This window comes from Rattus norvegicus, chromosome 6 (genome assembly GCF_036323735.1).
Source record: "Rattus norvegicus strain BN/NHsdMcwi chromosome 6, GRCr8, whole genome shotgun sequence".
Taxonomy (NCBI): Eukaryota; Metazoa; Chordata; class Mammalia; order Rodentia; family Muridae; genus Rattus; species Rattus norvegicus.
Window position 1 is genome coordinate 61350027 of NC_086024.1, and position 22655 is coordinate 61372681.

Here is a 22655-nt window from a genome sequence, read left to right on the forward strand (position 1 = left end):
GTAACTAATATTTAACTAAGTGAAGTTTTTGAGAAAATAAAATCATACGTACAAGCTGTTTTCCAGTTAGGATCCCTGTACACTGAATCACAAGAAAATCTTGCCTTGTGAGAGGAGTACCACTATGTGTGTTTTGATGATACCACCAAATGGGCTACTCAAGATAGAGGTAAAAATATCTGTAGTATTCAAATACCGTTGTGTCTGTGGTAGGATTTTCCATTTTTGATAGCTCCTGGACATGATAGCCACCTTGCTATGCTCTGTACTCAAAAGTCTGTGTTCATAGTTAACAAGGTCAAAGATACACACACACACACACACACACACACACACACACACACACACACACTGGGTGGTTGACATTTCGCTGTGGAGTTAAATGTAATGGCAGGTGAGCTGTTTCGGGTCTCCTCAGACCTGGCTCAGTTCCTGATAGCTCATATTATATGGGATTATTCTGTCCTGCAGCCTCAAGAGTCTTGTGGTAGTATATTGAAGAAGCCCCAGAGTAGAAGAAAGCAGGGGAAGAATCCCCTGAACTAGCCTCTGAGAAGTTACATCAATGAAGTATAATAAAAATTGTAAATGTCATTTTCTGTATAGGCTTTGGAGGCATCTCTGATTCTATAAGTAGAGCAGGAATCGGCAATATCTCATAGGTTCTAAGTACATGCTAGTAATGAGTGTTTGGGTCATACTCTAGCTATTCTAACAATTGCGTAAGATTATATCAGCTAACTCAAATACTATAACGTATTAATCACTGTAAGGTACTGAACGTTCATTAGAATTAATGAACTAAATATCCATGACCAGAGTGCTTCTCAGTAAGTGTTTGTTCTCAAGATTGTGAAGGTGGAAAGAGCACTCTCTCAAACCACTACTGTAAGGTGACCTGGCTCATTTGCAATTGTAAGTCTCAACTGGGTTTCCCTTTAAAATGAGAGATACTGTATTCCAGTATCAGTTTCCTTAGAGTCTAATCCGTCCTTTGGCTATGGAAATGGGATCTGTGTATTTGCTGATTGTTTACACTTGGTTCTTCTAAAGTTTGCAAAGTCAGATTCTTATGTAAGTGCCTTACCATGGTGTTTGCTTACTGATGATCTCCCTGCTGTAGCTAAGCTCATGGAGTCTCTTGTTTGGTTTCCTTTATCAGTGAGTTTGACTGCATCCTGTTTTGTTTCTATAGGCTAGACTTGTCAGTACAGACAAACTGATTCTGATGCTGCTCCTGCAGTAGCTGTTACTGTTTATCATTTTTAAAAAAATGATAAAATGGGGGAGGGGTCTGATTGGCTGAAGAATGTGCCCCTCCCAATCCTACTCTCTTCTCCTGTATCTCATATTTCTCCCTTTATGTGAGGCCCCTCTTTAGTTTGTGTGTTTGAGACATGCTCGTGTTGTATAGTTGTGCTAACCACCTCAGACAAGCAGAGTTCTGTTTCAGCTTCCTGAGGGAGTGTGTGTGTGTGTAGTGTGTGTGTGTGTGTGTGTGTGTGTGTGTGTGTGTGTGTGTGTGTGTGTAACAGGGAGAGAGAGGGAGAGAAGGAGAAAGAGAGAGAGAGAGAAGTAGGGAGACAGAAGCAATGACACCACCCTGCCCACAGCTAGGAATGCTCTTGTTTTTTGTTTTGTTTTGTTTTTTGTATCACTAAATGAATATTAATCAATTAAACAAATGGCACTTGATATAACTTCTGAAGGTAGCATCAGCATCAAGAATGTATTCAAGGTATTTGGGAGACAACATATTTTTACAGCATCATCAAGAAGAATCACTGACACAACTGGAAATGTGGCCAGTATAGAGGAATTCAAAAATAAAGGAATGGAATTTTAAAAGATCCAAATTTTGAATTTTATAAAAACATGAGCAAATAAGATATAATCATTTTTACAATTATTGAACAATGTCATATTTAAATAGTTTAAGAATAATGCAATGCTAGTGGTTAACTATAGAGAGAATATTATTAATTAGGAATTACTTTTATTCTCTATATTGGGTATTTTTTATTTACATTTCAAATGTTATCCCCTTTCCTGCTTTCCTTTCCATAAACCCCCTATCCCATGCTCCCTCTCCCTTCTTCTGTGAGGGTGTCCCCCATTCAACCACCCACCCCTTCTGGCCTCCCTGCCTTGACATTCCCCAACACTGGGACGGTCCACTGTCAGGACCAAGGGCTTCTCCTCCCTTTGGTGCCCAACAAAGCCATCCTCTGCTACATATGTAGCTGGAGCCATGGGTCTGTTCATGTGTAGTCTTTGGATAGTGGTTTAGTCCCTGGGAGTTCTGGTTGGTTGGTTTGTTCTTATGGGGTTGCAAACCCTTTCTGCTCTTTCAGTTCTTTTCTAACTCCTCCAATGGGGACCCCATCTCAGTTCAATGGTTGGCTGCTAAATGCTCATTTTTGTTGTTGTTTTATTTTGTTTCTTTGTTCTGTCTTGTTTTGTTTTTTTAAAGATTTATTTAATTTTATTTTATGTGTATGAATGTTTTGCCTATATATGTATGTCCGTGTTCCGCACGCAAGTTTGGTTTCTGCAAAGACCAAAAGAAGGTGTCAGACCCCCTGGAATTCGACTTACAAACTGTTGTGAGCACCATGTGGGCGATGAGAATGAAACCCAGATTCTCTTTCCAAGGGCTTTTAACTGCTAAGCCATCCCTGTGTCCTGTTGGTCAGTTCTCAGACTAATAAAGCTCCATGAAAAACCTTACAAGGTGGTAAATACTTCACGGTAAAGCAGTTCTATAGGAACTGCAGCAGTGACAGAAACATCACAGAGCATTTTATTTCATTCATTCTTACTGTGCTTCTGTGATTTAGTGTGTGCACATGTACATGTCCTAGCACAGATATGGTGGTCAGAGAACAACTTGAGGGAGTCAGTTTTCTCCTTTCCCTACCTGAGTCGTCTTTAGAATTGAAATCATGAGGCTTGGTGGCCAGCACCTTTACAAGGCATTCTGAATGACTGTCCTTCAGCTTTATTTTAGGATATAAATTATACACATGCTGTGTTAAGTTAGTAGTTTTTTTTTTCTTTTTCTTTTTAATAAACCACACACAGAACATCCACCCGAGCCAGTATTAACAACTGGAACATGGCCCAGTGACATAGCATTTCTGAAGAAGGTGTTACTGTTAGGAAAATTGCCACATTTCCCTTGTAGTCACTGCACCTTTGTTATTTTGGCAACTTGTGAAGTTGTATTGCTATTTACCAAAAGGTTTCTTTGTTTTTTTTTCCCCTGTGGCTCTAGCCAGCTGGCTCTCTTCTTTCCAGGCAAACTTTTCTAGCTCTGGTATTGAGAACGTGCTTTCCCCTTTGATGGTCTACTGTTGGGGTCTTTTTGTACAAGGAACCAACTGACTAATAACGTTTGAATTGATGTCAATCATGCCCTTCATAGGGTCACACAGAAATGTGGCAGGTGTGCCACGGCCCTATGAGGCCTGTTCCATACTCACCCTACACAGTAGTTCGGTGCCACTTGCAGGCTCCCCCACCCATATAGATGAAAAGAAAAATATGTGAAATTACTATTCAAACACAAGGATTCAGTAGGTTACAAGGACCTGTAATTGTGTACCTAGTAATGAGTTACGAAGTAACTAAAAGATCATTTTGGGGAGGTACATATGAAAACAGTCAATGTAAACCATCCAAAATAACAGAATAATAAAGAATGCTTAGACTGGCATATATTGTATATTATAGATGATTGGAACGTCATTACACTAACACCCTCTCCCCTCTCTGGGTCACATACGCTGTCTCTTACTCCTGGGTTTATTTGAAACATTATGCAAATCATGCTTTTATATGTGAGATGTCATATTGTACTAGTTTTGAAGACTTCAGTTAGCAAATTCACTTAATCAAGAATTTGTTTCACTATTTCGTTTCCTTTAAAATTGGAATATGGTTTGCTTCCCTTCATAGCAATATTGGTTACTTGTTAAACTCTTTTTTGACACGTGTTTATTAATTGTGTGTGTGTGTGTGTGTGTGTGTGTGTTTGTGCATGAGTGTGTGTGTGGGTGCACATGTGTCGGGGGCACCCATGCCACTGCATGCATGTGGATGTCAGGCAGCCTACATCACATCTTCCCTTCTCTGTGTGAGTCTAGGGAATTGAATCCAGATCCTCAGCTTTAGTGGTAAACCCCACAACCATCATCCTCAGTCTGACTACTTGTTTTGTGATTTGTTTTGTTTTGTTTCGTTTGTTTGTTTTTTGGTGAGCAAAACTTAAAAATAGTGGAGATGATTGGTTGGTACATAGGAACAGGCCTGCTGGCATTTGGCAGGCTTTTGGAGCAATGATTATGTCAACTTCGTTTTGCATATTCCTATGGCCCATAGTTAATGTAATTACTATGAAATTTTAGGTTAGATTTTCTATGCTAACAAGTTAATTAAAAAGGGAAATTGAAGTCCCATCTATCACTTATCAAAATACAATTTTGGTGCTGTCATCTGCGTTTACCCTTTTCTTTTGTGTGTTATATCTTTTCCTTTTTTGCCTTTTTTAAAAAATTTTTGGAGCATTGAATTATAAAGAACAAATTCATCACATTTTCTAAAGTGTTTATTAGAGGTCTACCTGATTTTCCGCTGAGGAGAGCACCCTGAGATTTTTCCCTAGATGTTGGAGAAGGTTCAGGTTTGCATAGAGGCCAGGCCAGAGCATCCTTGGTGTCTGGATTCTCAGGTCCATGTGTTACAAGATTCCTCAGAATGTCTTCATTCAGAAGAAAGGGTTACCAGGAAGTGTTGGAATTTTCTAGGCTATGCCCGGCTAAGAATAATAACTTCCTTCCTAGTCATTCCCAAATACCTCTTACCTATTATTTGAAAGAAAGCACAGATTTCCATGAAGAGAAGAAATCGCTCTTCGGGGGATTTGCAGGCTTTAAAGACCATATGAAAGCACAGCAGGGCAAATTCAATAGGAGAGCATTTCTGGGTTCAGAAAGGTCATAGTTAGGACTTCATTTAGTAGGGCTTTTTCGGGGAGGTGTGGATTCAGATAAATTTCCTCTTTTGGGAGCCTCATTTCGATTGATTAGATCTGTTTCTAAAATTGCTCCAGCTTGTTCTGTTTTGTTCTTGGCAGTTGGATGTGGAGTGTTGTATGTTTGGGCTCATGGCACAGAATTTGTTTCCAAAAAAAAGTGTCATGCTGCTTTCTCTCCACTGGACCAGTAGGGGTAGGAGGATCTGACTTGAAGCCAGTGTGAAATGCAGACGTGATTCGATTTGGATTGTTCCTGCATTAGACCTTCGTCTCCCTGTTCCTACCCTTTTCCAGATAGAAGGACCAGTTTCCTCCCAGGATACTTTTGCTGCCAATTAGACTGGGAAGGTGAGGATCATTTAGCACCACCAAGCTGAAAAGCCATTATATGAAGTTTGGGCTTGAAATATAAAGGAGTGAATCAACACATGGCACATTCAGCCTCTTAATGATGCTTTTAGAATTAGGAATATAACTTTCTGGTTTTGATACTGCCTTTTTGTTTTGTTATTATAATGACATCTTTCCCGTCTCAACTGGAAAGTAGGTGGTCCATGTAATCAAATTTAAATGAGATTTGAAACACCTTTTAAAACATCGAGTGCTTTAAAATGTCAACCAGATTGACTGCACAGCTTTTTAATGTGCATTATGAATACTCCTTGCTTAAATACAGTACTTATACCTGATTTAATTTTTTTCATAATGATTAAGGGTCATCGTGTACATGAGTTACTATTATTTCCATAGTGTAAAAATGCCCAGAGCAGTGTTCAGTGACTATTTTCACAATATGGCCCCAGAAAAACATGAACCCCAAAGTCTTGTGTCAGATTTTCATAATTTTTCTCTTACATCTATTTAGCAGTAGTTCTGCTACTTGTCATTGTTGTCTGAGGAAGTCCTCGAGAATATAAACCATTAACATAATATTTATGATTAGAGCTGCAGAGAGAGAGAGAGAGAAATATAGGTGATAGATGGATAGATGATGGGTTGATAGGTGGATGGATGGATGGATGGATGGATAGGTAGGTAGATAGATAGGTAGATAGATAGATAGATAGATAGATAGATAGATAGATAGATAGATAGATAGATGCAAGACACATAGCCAGGTAGAAAATGTGAGCATGTACACAAGTGTCTACATGTGGACACATTATGACTATATGTTAGATAAAGGGACAGACACTCACATGCTTAGCAGGTAAATAGGTGAACTGAGCTCAATACAGATACTGCTGGGGAGCAAAAGATAGCATAGAAAATAAGAAAACCAGGTTTTTGCAAGGAACTAGATATATCTGAACCCAGTTGAAATGTTGGCCACCTTTAAAAGAGAGACCGTCAGACTTTTGGAAAAATCGTTTTCCATTGAGAAATGCATGGTTTCACTAAGATGCCCTGTTGACAGCAGGCATCTGATGTGCCCCAAGCTGACTTGTTTACTCTTTGGCCTTCATCTTTTTCTGTAATCAAAGGGTTCTGATGGTTTAGCAAGCACTGTCTCAGTCTCAAAACTTGGGCTATACATAATATCATCTTGACCTAGAAGAATTCCGAGGTTCAAAACAATGGTTGTTTCTCACGATTATTAAATATCCTTTTAGGAGGGAAAGCATCAATGGGCCCAGTACATAGTGGATCTCTGAACCAGCAATATCTCCTTACACTTTTTGGTTCTTCTTTCTTATAACAAAATATTTTAAGAATCTTATTTAAGAAAGAAATGGATTTCATGTTTCTGTGCTATGGTCTGAATTTCTGCCTCAGAGACATTCTAGGTGAATATATTTGCAGAGACTGCAAACAATGGAAAATCATGAAAACTCGAATCAGGGTCCCTGCCCTTAAATGTGTTTCAGTTTGCATTTTGATAGCGGTTTAGAAATGTTATCGCTGGTGTTGTCACAGACATAATTCACATCTTTCTTCAGGCACTGTAAACAAGAGAAATGGTTTAATGGCCCCATAAAGGCACTCTGCTGATAGCTGAGATTAGGCTCTTTAGTAATGGATGTCAGTGTGTGTGTGTGTGTGTGTGTGTGTGTGTGTGTGTGTGTGTCCAAGCGCGCACACATACACAGTGAGAGTAGGGAGAGTTTGAAGAGGCAAGTGTACTGAGAAAGAATTTCTGAGAGGCTTACATACAGCTCGAGGATCCCCTGAGCTTCTCTACCTTACAAAGTGTATTTACAGAACTTATGACATTATTGTCCCTATTTGTACATAAGCCTTCCCCTCAGCTTCTGAGATTTAGCTGAGGTCACTGTCATGCATTTATCACCTGAACTTGAAGTGATACTAACTTAAAGGGAGTGTTTCATCTACTGAGTGTACTCCTAACTACATTTATTTGTATAAAAGACAGCATGCATTTTTCATGGCGTACTTGTATGTGCTCTTAAATAATCTAATTTATGTATACCATTTATTTTTTCACCTTTTACAGAGGTTCTTTATTTTACCTCCTCCAAAGCACTTCCATAGCCAAGTGTTTTTTTTTTTTCTATAAGCACTTCGATGTCTATAACATGATTTGTTTTTGTTTTGACTTTTTTTTTCAGTTATATTTTCTAGACAGGTGTAAAAAATTCTGCATGTTATATGTCATCCCGGTCTAAGTAAGTGCTTTGAAAGTCCTCATGCCTCATAAATCTATAATGTTTTAGAGTCTCCATTTTGTGCCATTTTTCACCAGCTTGTTTGTGTAGCCCCGTGAATTGATTACCCTAAGCCACACAAAGTGTTACCAGATTCCAGTGACCTTTGCTGACTAGGTTATCAGTGCGCATGAGCACACATTACTCGGCCAGCTTCTTCCGTGTGTGCTTTCTCCCTTATCAGTGTAGAGCATGATCTGAAACAAGGATGAGCAAGCTGTTCTCTGGAAAGAATCAGATGGTCAGTGTTCAGCCTTTGCTGGTCCTCTGTCTCCATCACGACTACTCAAGTCCACTACTGTGGTTCAAAGTAACCCCAGACGGTCCGCCAGTGCACTTATAAAAACAAGTAGTAAGTTGTAGGTGTTCACAGCCTGTCCTTTAAGAACTCTTCAAGCATCATATCACAGGTTACCCTAAACGTCATGTTTTGGTTTGGTTTTATTTTATAATAGTTCAGGAGCCTCGTTGCCAGTATGAGGAGACTGCACTCTTGGCTTGGTTCCCTTTAGAAATCACAGATTTGTTCAAAGACCTGTTTCTCTTTTGACAAGATCTAAAAATAAATGTTTCTTCTCCTGGGGTAAATACTTTGTATTCCTAGAAATTATTACTTTGTTTCACTCTTAGAAGAATTAAAAAGTAAAAAAGAGTGAAAGGTCAGAGCCCAGCCCACTTCCTGCTTCTTTATGTTCTCTGGAGATGTCTAGAAGTAGACTTGTATGCCACTTGTGACATTTCTGTAATCCCAGGGTAGGGCAAGCTCTCAGTGTGGGAGAGCACCATCTTTTTGCTTCAGTGTAATATGAGTAGTGTGAAATTTTAAATGTCTTGGTCACAGTAATAAATTGAAGGGAGACAGAATGCCTAGAAGCAAACACAAATGCTCTGGGAAGTTTTTGCATTTAAATACAAGTGCCAAGAATATATTAGTAAGGTCATGCATACAGCTGTGTGTATCACACACACATGAATTAAGCATAAGGAATAGAGAACAGCCTAAGATCTTTGCTAGAGGAAATATTTTTTAGAAATCTAAATAAAACTATGATTGGACCTATATTTGCACTTGATGGTATGATGTCATCTTGTTCAACACCTGCACTCCATAGTTTCATATTGCCTTCTAGCTCTCAGTATCCATTGTATCATTTAAGGCATAGTAGATACAAATAGGGAAGGAAGGAAGGAAGGGTTCAAAAACACCTGGTGTGATTTTACATGGTGTTATAGTGTGTTCCTTAACAAGAAACATTTCAAGTGCAACTGTAAACAGATTTTAATTTTATTGCAACCAAAATCCCAAGATTCACTTAAAAATTTTATTTGTTACCATTTTTAAATTAGGGTGTCTTGTAGCCCAGGCTGGCTTTGAAGACCTGGAACTTCAGATCCATTTGCTTCCACTTCCCATTGCTGGAATTATAAGCATGTAATAATACTAAAATTTTAAATTAGTTACATTGTACTTTATATGTGTATTTTTCCCTCTGTGTATGCCTGTCAACATTTATGGTTGATGCCTATGAAGGTCAGAAGAGGACATAGGACGCACTAGAACTGGAGCTACAAATAGTCATGAACCACTGTGGAGATGTTGGGAATGAAACCCAGGTCTTCTGTAAGAGCAAATGCTCTTAACCACTGCGCCATCTCTTCGGCCCCAGGCTCTAATCCTTAGCCTGCTACAGTGTTGTCTTAGATCTTTACCCAGGCATCCTGCTTAGCTTCTTTTTGTTAGCTTTCCATGTCTGTGACTAAATAGCCAATAAAATAAACTGAAAGGTAGAAAAATTAATGTGGCTAATGGCTTCAGAGATTTTAGGTGGCAGGCTATACTTTTTTAATCTGCAGTGCACAGTACGACATATCAGCAGGAACTTCTTATAGCTAGGAAGAAAAAGAGGCACCAGGGCCTTGAAGTCTTCCTCCAACAAGCCAGCTTCCTCCCACTCTGGCTTACTGTCTAAGGGTTCCCTCTCCTTTCAACCATGCCTCACATTGAACCAAGACTAACATCGGAACATTTGAGCAATAGTCGTCAACTCCAACCTTGAAGATCACAAAATACTATCTAAATCCTGAGTTATTTTCAAATGTGTTTGCAGCTTCTTGTTCAGATTGTAAACTCAGCCTCCCACCCAAACTCCATCTCTTTGTGGATGAGTGTTTAGTGGATAGCTGTCACAAACATCGTCTGTTCTCAGTGGAAGGTTAAAGATAAGGCTTTATTGTCACGTCTAAGGAAGTATTCTCTCCCTTGAGAATTTAATTCATTCTTTCTACCGACAAGTTGTTTTATGTTGTGTTTCTGTTCAATCAAAAAATTCATTTTTAACTTAGGATCCTTGCTTGTGGAAACCTAAGGGTGTCTCCGTGCTTTCGTAGTGCTGTGAGCTCAGGGTGTGTCTGTGCTTCTGTGGTATTGTAACTGAATTGTTTCCTGTCTGAAATGTAGGTAGAAGATGAAAGGTACCACGCCATTCACCGTTCACAGCTCTTAAAGGAAAAACAGTTACTGAATTTCTAAGCACGTAATGAATGCCATAACCCCTTGTAAACTCTCAGGTTAAGAAGTGGTTAAATTTATTTTGAAAGTGCATATTTTTAAGTTCTGATAATTTGGATCTTTTACATTTAACCACTAGACAAACTCAGTCATCATTAGTCAGCCTTAAGATGTGGTTTTAAAGGTCAAGCTTCCATCAAGGCAAAGAATGCAAGGTTCACCTCTTGACTGTTCTGTCTGCCTCTCCCTAGAAGAGTTGATAGCTGTGTGGTTATAAAAGTTTGCATGGGAGCCCTCAGACCCTGTATGAGGGATGCCTGAGAGGAACTCTAAATTTCATACTTAGATAAATGACCTGAAGTCTATGAAGTCAGGAATAAAGTATCATTTGGAAACATCATTTCTTTGTCAATGAAATGAAGAGGCTAACTCGCTCGATTTAATTCACTTGAAAAAGGAAAGATTCACTTTAATTAAACTACAAACAATGCCGATGCCCGAAGGTCTGTGTTCCAGACCCAGGGAGGACCGCACTGTAAGCGGAATGCTAGCAGCCTCGGCAGCAGGCTGGAGCCGTGTTCAGTGAAAGTAATTTAATTAGTGTTGATCATGACTCCAGATGATGGTGATTTGATAAGGAATAATTTAGTACTTAACAGCCTTTTACATGCACCAGCTCCATGTGGGAAGGTACAGCAAATTGCACGAAATGAATGTGCTGTTTTCTCTTGCGCCGGTGCCAATGATCTGGAAAAACCTCCTATTAGCAGACACGAAGCCTCGAGCCCTGGGATGAAATATACCTAGGCAGCCTCCAGCTCAGCCCTTTCTGATGGGAGCCTCTATATCTCTCATGCAACGGTGAATAGAAGTTGCCTCCATGAAGGTATAGGTATGATTCCCAGGAGGCGGGCAAGCTTGCTTAAGTGAGGATCATAAAAGATATGTCCCACATTCTTGTGCAGAAAATGGAAGGCTTCAGTTTGGTTCTAAGTTTTATACTTCACCTACAGATATGAAAAATAAAAATAAATGCCGGGTATCTTAGATCGTCCTGTTAGTCTTTGGACTGGGACCAGTAAAGAAAAACCAATTATTGGTCCATAATGTTTCATAGCCGCACAGGCATAGAATGAGGTTGTAAAGAGAATGGAAATCCTCCGCGGCTAGGGCTGCGAAGCCTACAAGGTGACGAGCCTTCAACGGTTGGCATCTAAATAGATTTTTTTCAAGTGCTGGGTCTCTTTGAACTCAAGGTGCGCCGGTGCTGCCAAGCCTCACATTGGATTTAGCATTTGTCTGCTTATGATAATCACCTAGAAAGTTTTGTAACCTAAAATCATTACTCAGCCAGTTTGGTGACAACATTGACTGGGAATGGAGCATTAGGTAAAGGTGCAATGACAAGGTGTCACGTACTGGGTGGCTTAAAAAGCTGATACGGCTCATCCTCATCTTCAGTGGCTACAGAGCGGGATGAAGACAGAAGGTTGGTTCTGAGGAGAGAGAGAGAGAGAGAGAGAGAGAGAGAGAGAGAGAGAGAGAGAGAGAGAGAGAGAGAGAGGAAGGGAGGGAGGGAGAGAGAGAGAATCTCTGCTCCACGATTCTCCCCAGTCTTTTCCACTTTCCTATCCATCTTTAACATTTCTGGGTTTGCAGGATCCTCAACTTGATCTCTGCCTTCAGCTTCACACACATCTCCCTTTGGTTTGAAGGACGCTAGCAGCCATGGAGCTAACAGCTCACCTCAACAGCTTAATTTTACTAAGCCGCCAAACAAAATCACAGGCTAAACGCAGAAGAACATCTTTATGCTCTCAGCTAGCTTTGTTTTGGAAATTTATAGGGCTTAACTACATAGCTGTGAGAGCATCTGTGTTTTTGGATGCAATGGAAGGTGCTTTATTTCTTGTTATTTCTAAATATTCTTTGCATGCAGATGCCATACTTATTTATCTCCACCAGGGAATATTTAAAACCTTTTTAGCTTTCTTTACATAAGTAAAACTTCCACAAACATTTCTACATATGTCTTTTGGAGAATATATGAACTCCTTTCTCATATATACATATACACACATATAGGAGAATTCGTGTTAGTGTGATCACAAGATCACATTCATGTTGAAGCTTTCGGGTAGTCACAAACTTTTCTGAGATGCTTGAACCAATTTCCATTATTTTGTTCAGTATCAGTATTGTCAACCTTTTATTATACTTTGGTTTTCCTAATGGGTGTCTCGTGATAATCTTTTCTTTTTATTGGCAATTTCCTGATGAGCAACAATTTTGATTATGTTTTCACTCATTTTGCTGCCCCTTCCCCATCTTGCTATTTAGATATTTTCTTTTAGGAGCCAGTTGTCTGACTAGGTCTTTGGTCCACTTCATTTGGTCATTTGGATTGCTATAAAGCAATTCCTTCTACATTAAATAAGAATTCTTTGTCAGATCCCTCTGTTGCAAGCATCTTGGACCTTGTGCCTTTTTCTTCATTCTTCTAATGTGCCGTTAAAGAGGTAATTTTAATTTTAGTAAACCTTAATTTTTTAAGTGTTTCTTTTGGGGTTAAATTTATTTTGCAAGCTGTTTGTTAATCTTTTTATACCTTTGGTCAAAAAGTCCTAACTATGGAAATATGGCATCTTAAGTCTTAACAAATTTTTATTCATGTAAATTAAATTGGAATTCTCTGTTTTTTATGTTACTTCTTTGAGGGCAAATGGGTTTCTTTGTTTGTCACTACAGCTTTCTGTTAGGAAAATAAAAAATTAGGTTTTGATTCAATGTTCTAGAAATTGAGTACATGCATTTTGCTGTCTATCTTCCAAAGAGCTTGAAAATAATTAAAAAGTTTGGCGAAATGTGCCAATAAATGTGTTGTAGCATACATGTTTGCTGTTGTAAGAGTTAGTGAAACCATATACACATCTAAGTATCACACATGTATACAGACATATACACATCCATGTATCACACATGTATACAGGAGGAGAGAGTTTTCTTAGCAAACACAGTGAATGCTTTTGGGGTTTTCTTTTCTGTGTATCAAAATTTTTATCATAGACATTTCATTGTGAAAGAAATCTAAAGAGAATATAGTGAACACTTGGGGGAATCATCAGACTTTGTAAAGTACAGTGAAGCTTATTCATTGGTTTTATGGTCCTAGAGTAAGCACATTCATGTGAGCGTGTGTGTGTTTCCTGCACTGTACATTTCATGGCATAACTGACTTTAAATTAAGCACAATGACTCTACATAAATATTAACCTTTCTTTAAAAGTTTACATATTAAGTTGTATGGAAAAAAAGAAAACACTATTAATATAGGATAATTTTTATTGAGGATTACATGTAGTAAAAAATTTCATGTATCATGTTTTATTTTTATAGTTTAGGTAAATAGATAGGCAGGAATTTTTGTTTCAGTTTAGAAATAGCCACCAATCTCAAAGATGTTGGTTTTTCTAGTTCTCATACTTAATGCCTTGCCTTTGGACCTACACCTGGATTGTCTTCGTCATGCGTCAGGAGATCACTACTACTAGAGTGGTGCTGATGAATGATGCTTAAAGCTGTACTCCAATCTTGACTAAACAGATGCAATTTTTTCTGCCTTTGTTTTAATCAATGGGAATATTTATAACAGGTTTTGAAACTTCTTTTCTGAAAACTGACATTCTAAGCATTGTGAATATTATCAAAGCAGAAAAAAAAAATCAGACTTGTATTTTGTTAATGCAGAAAAAGCAGGTTGGCTGCAGAGCATAGGAAGTTTCCAGAATTCTTTCAGCCACATAGACTATCAAGTGCTAATTTTCTTATAAGCATAAGTTACCGTGAAATGTTGATGATAATTTAAATAAGAGATGTCAAACAGATTAACTGACTTAATTCTTAGTTGAATTAAATGTTTATGGATATGTTTGTTCTGTTTTTTGTTTTTTCTTTTTAGTGGCTTTTCATGGCCTACCACTGAAAATCAAGAAAGAACCCCACAGCCCATGTTCAGAACTCGGGTCTGCTTGCAGCCAAGAGCAGCCCTTTAAATTCAGCTATGGAGAAAAGTGCCTGTACAATGTCAGGTAAGAAGCCGTGTGCTCAGAGACAGCATCCCTTTCGGAAACAGTGTAGAATGATATTGAAATCGCAAGTCAATTTTTATGGGTTACGTCTTTATTACATAATAAGCTAATTAGGTAATGTATTCAGCAGAACTCTAAAGACCCATTTGCCATACAATCACACGCTTTAGAATCATTTTAAAGTAATAATTCTCATCTCAATCTCATCTCATAGTTTCTCTTTCTACGGAGGTGACACATCTTGGGTTTGAAAAGGGGGTCTTATTTGGCACCAGCAGCATTTGAAGGTTCCCATCAGAATGAATGCATTATGGACTTTAGATCGTTTGTAGAGAAAAAAAATACATATAACATTTGGCAAGCAAAAGCAGTACATTAGTTATCTGACAGGCTTTACAGATGATCTATAAGATGCATTCATGGACAATTGCAATAAAACTCTAATTTTATAAGGCCCAGCCAAGGCAATTATCTATTAAAAAGCCAGTTGTTCTTGAGATGATAGTAAAGGGTGGTGCATTCAAAGTGCATTGTTCATTTGCTAGAAAATCTGATAACACATATGTTCATTAAAAACCCTTTGAAGTGAATTGCATGCTTTTACTTTTCATCTTGGCCTCTAATTGCATTTAAAAAAAAAAGTTGGCTATAGCTGTTGACTATTACTCTTGACTACAGTAGAGACTTAGTTCTTCAAGGGAGGTGGCTTGAGAACTTGCAAAACCGATTGGAAATATGTGCACTGCATTATAAGGTGTATCAATTCAAGCTCAGTGCATTAGGATCCAGAAGAATCTTGTGTTACTACAAATACACCTCCTGTACGCCATCTTCCACATCTGTTAGATAGAAGACTCAAGAAAATTAGACTGTGCCATCTCATGGCAACTGACAAATGCTGAGATCTTTTCTTCCTGTTCGTTCTTGAAATTTAATGTTTTTTTTTTTTTTTTGTTCTTTTTTTTTTTTTTTTTTTTTTTTTTTTTTTTAATTAACTTGAGTATTTCTTATATACATTTCGAGTGTTATTCCCTTTCCCGGTTTCCGGGCAAACATCCCCCTCCCCCCTCCCCTTCCTTATGGGTGTTCCCCTCCCAACCCTCCCCCCATTGCCGCCCTCCCCCCATAGACTAGTTCACTGTGGGTTCAGTCTTAGCAGGACCCAGGGCTTCCCCTTCCACTGGTGCTCTTACTAGGATATTCATTGCTACCTATGGGGTCAGAGTCCAGGGTCAGTCCATGTATAGTCTTTAGGTAGTGGCTTAGTCCCTGGAAGCTCTGGTTGCTTGGCATTGTTGTACTTTTGGGGTCTCGAGCCCCTTCAAGCTCTTCCAGTTCTTTCTCTGATTCCTTCAATAGGGGACCTATTCTCAGTTCAGTGGTTTGCTGCTGGCATTCGCCTCTATATTTGCTGTATTCTGGCTGTGTCTCTCAGGAGCGATCTACATCCGGCTCCTGTCGGTCTGCACTTCTTTGCTTCATCCATCTTGTCTAATTGGGTGGCTGTATATGTATGGGCCACATGTGGGGCAGGCTCTGAATGGGTGTTCCTTCAGTCTCTGTTTTAATCTTTGCCTCTCCCTTCCCTGCCAAGGGTATTCTTTTTCCTCATTTAAAGAAGGAGTGAAGCATTCACATTTTGATCATCCGTCTTGAGTTTCCTTTGTTCTAGGGATCTAGGGTAATTCAAGCATTTGGGCTAATAGCCACTTATCAATGAGTGCATACCATGTATGTCTTTCTGTGATTGGGTTAGCTCACTCAGGATGATATTTTCCAGTTCCAACCATTTGCCTACGAATTTCATAAACTCGTTGTTTTTGATAGCTGAGTAATATTCCATTGTGTAGATGTACCACATTTTCTGTATCCATTCCTCTGTTGAAGGGCATCTGGGTTCTTTCCAGCTTCTGGCTATTATAAATAAGGCTGCGATGAACATAGTGGAGCACGTGTCTCTTTTATATGTTGAGGCATCTTTTGGGTATATGCCCAAGAGAGGTATAGCTGGATCATCAGGCAGTTCAATGTCCAATTTTCTGAGGAACCTCCAGACTGATTTCCAGAATGGTTTTACCAGTCTGCAATCCCACCAACAATGGAGGAGTGTTCCTCTTTCTCCACATCCTCGCCAGCATCTGCTGTCACCTGAGTTTTTGATCTTAGCCAATCGCACTGGTGTGAGGTGAAATCTCAGGGTTGTTTTGATTTGCATTTCCCTTATGACTAAAGATGTTGAACATTTCTTTAGGTGTTTCTCAGCCATTCGGCATTCCTCAGCTGTGAATTCTTTGTTTAGCTCTGAACCCCATTTTTTAATAGGGTTATTTGTTTCCCTGCGGTCTAACTTCTTGAGTTCTTTGTATATTTTGGAAATAAGGCCTCTATCTGTTGTAGGATTGGTAAAGATCTTTTCCCAATCTGTTGGTTGCCGTTTTGTCCTAACCACAGTGTCCTTTGCCTTACAGAAGCTTTGCAGTTTTATGAGATCCCATTTGTCGATTCTTGATCTTAGAGCATAAGCCATTGGTGTTTTGTTCAGGAAATTTTTTCCAGTGCCCATGTGTTCCAGATGCTTCCCTAGTTTTTCTTCTATTAGTTTGAGTGTGTCTGGTTTGATGTGGAGGTCCTTGATCCACTTGGACTTAAGCTTTGTACAGGGTGATAAGGATGGATCGATCTGCATTCTTCTACATGTTGCCCTCCAGTTGAACCAGCACCATTTGCTGAAAATACTATCTTTTTTCCATTGGATGGTTTTGGCTCCTTTGTCAAAAATCAAGTGACCATAGGTGTGTGGGTTCATTTCTGGGTCTTCAATTCTATTCCATTGGTCTATCTGTCTGTCTCTGTACCAATACCATGCAGTTTTTATCACTATTGCTCTGTAATACTGCTTGAGTTCAGGGATAGTGATTCCCCCTGAAGTCCTTTTATTGTTGAGGATAGCTTTAGCTATCCTGGGTTTTTTGTTATTCCAGATGAATTTGCAAATTGTTCTGTCTAACTCTTTGAAGAATTGGATTGGTATTTTGATGGGGATTGCATTGAATCTGTAGATTGCTTTTGGTAAAATGGCCATTTTTACCATATTAATCCTGCCAATCCATGAGCATGGGAGATCTTTCCATCTTCTGAGGTCTTCTTCAATTTCTTTCCTCAGTGTCTTGAAGTTCTTATTGTACAGATCTTTTACTTGCTTGGTTAAAGTCACACCGAGGTACTTTATATTATTTGGGTCTATTATGAAGGGTGTCGTTTCCCTAATTTCTTTCTCGGCTTGTTTCTCTTTTGTATAGAGGAAGGCAACTGATTTATTTGAGTTAATTTTACACCCAGCCACTTTGCTGAAGTTGTTTATCAGCTTTAGTAGTTCTCTGGTGGAACTTTTGGGATCACTTAAATATACTATCATGTCATCTGCAAATAGTGATATTTTGACCTCTTCTTTTCCGATCTGTATCCCTTTGAAATTTAATGTTTTTTGTGTGACTTTCTAAGAGGCTCGCTAAAGCCTGAAATTGTGAGGCAGCTCATTTGAAACCAAAATGTTATTATAAAGCAGATCTTTTATAAAAGTGAACTAGGACAGCATACTGAGTTCGTGCTAAATATTAATAGTGCATTTGGTTATTTAGTTTTATTGTTTGCATTTTCTCAAACACAGGTGTATACAACAACACAGTTATTTTAACATTGGACAACTTCCAGTCATTGAACCAGTTAGATATAAGATACTCTTTGCAATTCAACGCTGATTATTATGGTGACCATAAAAACATTGTTTTATACAATATATCTCAGACCCATAGATGAACAGTTGGGGAATTGGCCCACAATTTGAAGAATTCTGTAAAAACAAACAAACAAAAAGCACCATCTCTCTCAACCTATATGGTGTACACAGTACATTCTGGAGCTTCCTTTTCTCTATAAATAGTAAAATTTAATATAATACTTTATGAGGGAAGAAAGTAATATTTTGGGATAATTAGGCATTTGTTCCTTCCTTCCTTCCTTCCTTCCTTCCTTCCTTTCCCTTTGTTTGAGACAGGTTTCTTCATGTAACTCTGGTCTTCCTGGAACTCACTATGTAGACCAGGTTGAATTTGAACTCACAGGGACCCACCCACCTGCCTCTGCCTCCAGAGTGCTGAGATTAAGGGCATGAGCCACCACTGCCCGGCTCTGTTTTATGGGAAAGACTCAAGCTAGCCACTTCATCAAAATAGGTTTTCGTTCAGAAACACATAGGTAAAATCAAATGCAAGAAGTTTTTTTTGTTTTCAGCTTGAGAATTTCACACATATGTATGATACATTTTGATCAAGTCTATTCCCATATTTGCTCCCTTCCTCAGTTCCTCTTTTCTCCTCCACCAATTTCCCTTCCCAGCATTCTCTCTATGAGTACAGATAGCTTTAAAGATGGGGTAGAGTATGTAGCACTTACGCTTGCACTTCAGGAGAGCATATTTGTACTTGGATAGAATTCTGCTGTAGTAATAGAGAAGAAACTTTAGGTTATTATATATTAAGCTAAGCAGAAAAGGTTTCTTTTAAAAGTCCATCACTCTCATTATGTGTATATATATATTTTTTTGAATTGGGATCTGCCTGGCCAGTACAGGCTGGGGCATGTGATTAAAGTCTTGCACCATTTTAACCAGCTCTTATTAATATTTTTATTTGAAGAGTATATCTAGATACTTTACGCAGACATATACCTTTCTGCTGTTCAGAACATAAAATCTGATTTTAGTAAGATATTTTTCTTGATTGAAGACATTAGTTCAATCATACTTCAGAGAGCCATGCATTGGAAAGCAACTCAAAGTCATACTAGAAAACAAATGGCTTACTTTATTTGCATTTGTGATTGTGAGTGGAAGTTAGTCCACTATAATAGCATTTATTTCTTGATATTATTTTTCACTCACAATCAAAGAAAGCTTAAATATATCCGAGACATTTTAATTTGCCTCGTTAATCTTTATTATCAAGGAATTCAAGGCCAAACATCATTTAATATAAAATATCTGGAAAGGCAAGAGCACTGCCTAGAATTCCACCACAAATAAAGGCAAATCAAATACAGTCTCCCTTACTAAGCTGACGTTAGGTCTGGTTTTAAAATGTAACAGAGAGGAAGGATGACACTCAGGTATTTAATGATTTAGGAAGGAGCGGTTCCGAAAAGATGTGTGTTGAGAACAGATGGAGGTGATGGTGATTCGTCAGCAGAAGGGGCTTCCCTAACTAAGCTGTCTGCCCACTGAGTGCGTATGTTAGAAATAGTCATGTCATTACACAGTTTCACATGATATTTCCTATGTAAGAGCGTGGGGGCTTTGAAGTTTATAGATTCTAGAATTAAAAATCAAAATCTAAATGAGTTTAGCTTCTTTATCACTCATGTCGAAGATAAGGTTTTGATTTTTCCCTAGGAACAGGGTTCTTTAAAAATTACTCCCATGCAACCTATGTTCTCTTTTGTTCTCTGGGTAGTGCCTATGATCAGAAGCCACAAGTGGGAATGAGGCCCTCCAATCCCCCAACACCATCCAGCACTCCAGTGTCCCCACTACATCATGCATCTCCAAACACAGCTCATACTCCGAAACCTGACCGGGCCTTCCCAGCTCACCTCCCGCCTTCCCAGTCCATACCAGACAGCACCTACCCCATGGACCACAGGTAAGCTCCGGATGCCATTTCAGACAAAACAAACTAAAAGCTCCACCAGTTTCAGCTTTCATGAAGGACCTTACCCATAGCTGTTCTGAAGATCTCTAGTGTTTTAAGGTAAGCATAATAATTTGGCACATTTGTACAAAAATAATTTCAGCCAAAGGTTGCTCTATCAATAATAAAAATAATTTGTGGAGAAGATAATTTGCAAAGATAATTGTCTTTTTTAAACATTTAAAGTGTTTGCTAAGATAAAATTAAGCTGAACATTTCTCCTCACTTCTCATAAATTGATTCACTTAAATGTTGCAACAGATCGTGCATGCTTATGTATGCACTAGTTTTGCAAAGTTAGTAGGCTCATTTTACTAGGTGACTTATGAAATTAGGTTCATTACCTTACATCGAATGACTTAGTTCTACACAGTCTTACACAGTGTATCTTATTTGATTAATCTATTTGCTTTCCTTTTCAATGGCTATTTCACGTCCATAGACCCATGACTATGGACGCTAAGAAAGTGCTTCAGAAAGATAGCTGCCAAGTAAGTGTTACTTAGAAATGAACAAGGAGAATCGGAGGGCAGAGCTGCTGAGAGGCCTGTAACTGGAGATTGTTGACCTGAGAGAGGAGGAAATCCAAGTTTGAATGCAATCCTAGAGGAAGTACTTCTTTAATCCATGAGTTAGAACACAGGTTTACTCTATGTGGCTAATTTCGTCCCTTATGTTTTGTTCCCCATTACCAGGACTGTCTAGGAAACTCTTTAGCACTAGTCTCCATGGGAGAAAAAGACTTTATCAGAAGTGCCGACTGAGTTGATTACAAAATACTGCCTCATGTGTGACTATCTTTATGATAGCCCTGAATACTAACTGGAAAGACCCATGAGTCACACGCCACTATGTAGTATCTGTAGCCTGCATTAGATGCTTTCAAGAGCAGAAGTAGGAAGGAAATCATTAGGAAATTCAAGCTTAGAGTTTCTATTGTCTTTCTGTTTAAAGTCTGCCTTATATTTTAAAAATTATACAATTAGACTCAATATAAAATTACATTAAGCATTGGATCCCCCCCCCCAAATTTCAAAACTTTATCCATGAACTACAACCATAACTGGTTGAGAGACATCACTGTGGAAATAGCTGACTGCAAGGACTCCTCCCAGTCACCAGAAAAAGCAGGTGTACTACAGGCAAATCTCGATATAGAAAGAAACACGCTGTACCTCAGTCTCAAAATGAGTTACTCCTTGCTGTAAAGGAATAGGATGAAATATAATTTTCCCATGTGAAACAAAGCCATGTTCTCTCCCTTTGGCTCCCGTCACCCGGTTCTTCTCAGCTTTGGTTCCTCAAAGTCTCCTATTTTCTTTCCCTTCTCACTCCACAGACATGGGGTGTAGTTAGAGTGAAATGCTCTGTGCATCTCCCTGTGTAAACATTTTGTAAATATGGACGAAAGAGTGCCTATTGCAGGGTAGGCCATTAAACAGAAGCATAATTGTGCAAGACACGAGAAAAAGCAGGGACTACAAAACCTCTGCCGTTCCTTTTGTCTACTTCCAAAGACTTACCCGAATTTATCATCACCAAGTGCCCTGCAATTCAAACGAGCACTGGATCGTTGGGGGATCTGTTGTCTGCACCCTGTGCAGGCTGTCTCTCCCCAAGGCTAGGCGATTGCTAAGCAAGTAGTATGCTTGGTTTTAGATGACCTAACTAGAGGTGCTTTAGCCAGATCCATTTTTGTATCTCAACTTGAAGTCAAAGAGTTAGACTAAGAACAGCCGGCCCGGAACTACAAGAGGGAAGCTCGGGGTCTTTTCCCACTGCCCCCCAGCTGAGTTTTGAGCATGGTACCAGCTGGCCAATCCCAGGAAAATCTCTGAAGCCTTATGTTTCTGATGAGGATTTCTTAGAGGGCTCTGGCCAACAAATGGCAGTCCCTTGGTTATAAATGGCATATTTGCTCTGGGAACAGATCCCTTCCCCAGATAGCTCCCTCCAGCCCAGGCACCCCACGTCACTCTGGGAACAGTTTACAGCCAGCTGGCCTGAGTTCTGCTTCCTCTCCTCAGACTCAGTGCACACCTCAGGACAACCCTTTGGCACGTCTTCACGAACCCACTGTGCAAGAGACCTGTCTATATTCTTTAGCTGTGTTCCCAACGCACCGACCAGATTCTCCTTACCCACTAGTGAGTGCATTTACCTACTGTCCTCAGCCACCAAACTTTGCCCCTCATTTTCTCTTTCTCAGTGGCCAGTGGCTCAGCAGAATGACACCCAAACCATACATTCTCCCTGGAAACATATCCCTGATACATACATGGTCTCTCACAAGAACAAGTACGAATCACATTGACTCGTAAAAAGCAAATAGCTTCCCTTCCTTACAATGCTTTTAGGGCAAGCAATATTAGCTTCCTTTTAAGGCTTCAGAAGGGAGCCAGCTTCTTATTTTATCTCCAAGTTACCATTTTCTGATTCACTCCTTGACAGTTCCTAATGATAATTTCTGTTTCTTTTTTTGGCTAATGAAATAAGCAAGAGAAGGGAAATGCATGCAGTGCCAGCCAGCCTCGCCGTTTCACAGTATCTGGGTTTCTAAGTTTATTTCGTGCAGGTGTAAGTGGAATTTCCATGCTTTTCGGGGCAGCT

General features: G+C 39.2%; 1 protein-coding gene across 9 annotated transcripts in view; it reads left to right on the forward strand.

The window, feature by feature from the left end:
* The window catches only part of Etv1 (ETS variant transcription factor 1), a 92150-nt gene that overhangs the window by 33191 nt on the left and 36304 nt on the right, over window positions 1-22655 (forward strand). For all 9 annotated transcript variants that reach the window (XM_063262098.1, NM_001108709.3, XM_063262097.1 and 6 more), the window contains 2 exon segments: window positions 14172-14301; window positions 19809-19997. In XM_063262098.1, the coding sequence (XP_063118168.1) occupies window positions 14172-14301; window positions 19809-19997 (319 nt within the window).